General features: G+C 39.3%; 1 protein-coding gene across 1 annotated transcript in view; it reads right to left on the reverse strand.

Moving 5' to 3' along the window:
- Positions 1 to 372: 372 nt before the first annotated feature.
- The window catches only part of LOC104541610 (myocyte-specific enhancer factor 2C-like), a gene marked incomplete at its 3' end in the record, with an annotated part of 12403 nt that continues 11146 nt past the window's right edge, over positions 373 to 1629 (reverse strand). The window contains exon 2 of the mRNA XM_010185714.1: positions 373 to 576. Within this exon, the coding sequence (XP_010184016.1) occupies positions 373 to 576 (204 nt within the window). The remainder of the gene's footprint in view (positions 577 to 1629) is intronic.

A 1629-nucleotide genomic window follows, 5' to 3' on the forward strand; every position in this document is an offset into this window, starting at 1 on the left:
ACGTCACTGGGACCGATGAGGGGACACGGGGGAGGTTCAGCGGGGAGGTACTGGTCAAGGTGTGGAGAGGACTATCGGTACAAAGCAGCACAGAGCTGGGCAACGGGGGCCATGGCAGGAGCTTCAGCTGAGCATGTGGGACTCAGTAGGATAAAAAGTACAGCTCACAAAATTCAAGGATCCCCTTCAGTCTCTGCCGCACCATTTCCAACCCCAAACTAATACTGAGTTGTCCCTCTTCTGCTCTCCTGCTGCTGTGTCACCTCCAGGGTACGATCTACAACCCTCGAGGAAGATGATCAGGGCCTCTTGCTTTGAGTATCTCCGTCTCAGCGAGTGAAAAAAGAAACCTCACTGAACACAAAATCTTACCTCAACAATATCCGAATTCGTTCGACTCTCATGCGGCTCATTGTACTCGGTATATTTCAGCAACACTTTGTCCATGTCAGTGCTGGCATACTGGAACAGTTTGTTGGTGCTGTTGAAGATGATCAGAGCAATCTCGCAGTCACACAGAACACTCAGCTCATAAGCCTTCTTCATTAACCCAAATTTCCTCTTCGTAAATGTCACCTGGAAAAAAAAACCAGAAAAAAGGTCCATCAAAAATTCACATGCTGTTGTAGTCCTTTTTTTCGGTAATCAAATATGTGACTGCTGCAGTCTTTGAATTCAACACATTCAGAAGGCAAATAAATAAATATAAATATAGTTCCAAAATAGAATATAAGTATGTGTGTGTGTTATGTAAGTGAGGAAATATACATAATTCTCACTGCACAAAACCTGGGATACAGGTAAATAGCATGGAACATTTTCATGAAGTGCTGATAGTTCCTCTTTCTCTGTAACTTTCTAATTCATATACTCTCCTTACTGCATACGTCTTTCCCATCAATATTTTAAAACTGCACCTCAGATTTGCAGCTGTAAATGCTTTGAACACATGGAGTCCATTCTTATTTGTGATAGTAATTGACTTCGATTCCACATCCTGCAACTCCTGCTAGATTTTTAGTGGAAGAAATTAATACAGAATTTAAGTTGTGTGAAACAGATACATTGTTTGTATAAGAACACTCACAATTGTTTTGAAGAAATACCTAGTGTTAAAATTGCAAACACTTGTGAGAAATGAGAAATATAAGGCATGAATGAAGAATGAAGAACAAACAGTAGTTGGCTAGCAACAAATATCACCCTTGAAACAAGGTCTTTTCTAAACACAGATGTAGCATACTTTATTTCATTTCAAATTCAGTGCTTGGAAATATGAACCGGCATTTTTAGTAAAATGGACTTTGGGTCATATACACAAAAAAAGGGGATGTGCTTATAAGTTCTCAGTAGGCCAGTGAATGCCCTGACATCATGGAAAACCTAGGTGGTATGAGAAATATCGCTACTCTGTACAAAAACGTGATTTTCCACAGGGACTGTTTTGACAATGAAAAACCTGCACATCAAATTATTTTTTTCCCTTTTCTTTTCTGCAGTAGCTTACACGTTTCAGTAAGACATGTGACTGAGAATACGAAACTTTTTTCTCCTTCTTCTGTTTCTTCACATATGCAATTTCCTTTAAGTATATACCACTGTGATTTATTTTTTACTTTTTTCTTTCCC

This window comes from Mesitornis unicolor, unplaced genomic scaffold (assembly GCF_000695765.1).
Source record: "Mesitornis unicolor isolate BGI_N332 unplaced genomic scaffold, ASM69576v1 scaffold42135, whole genome shotgun sequence".
Lineage (NCBI taxonomy): Eukaryota > Metazoa > Chordata > Aves > Mesitornithiformes > Mesitornithidae > Mesitornis > Mesitornis unicolor.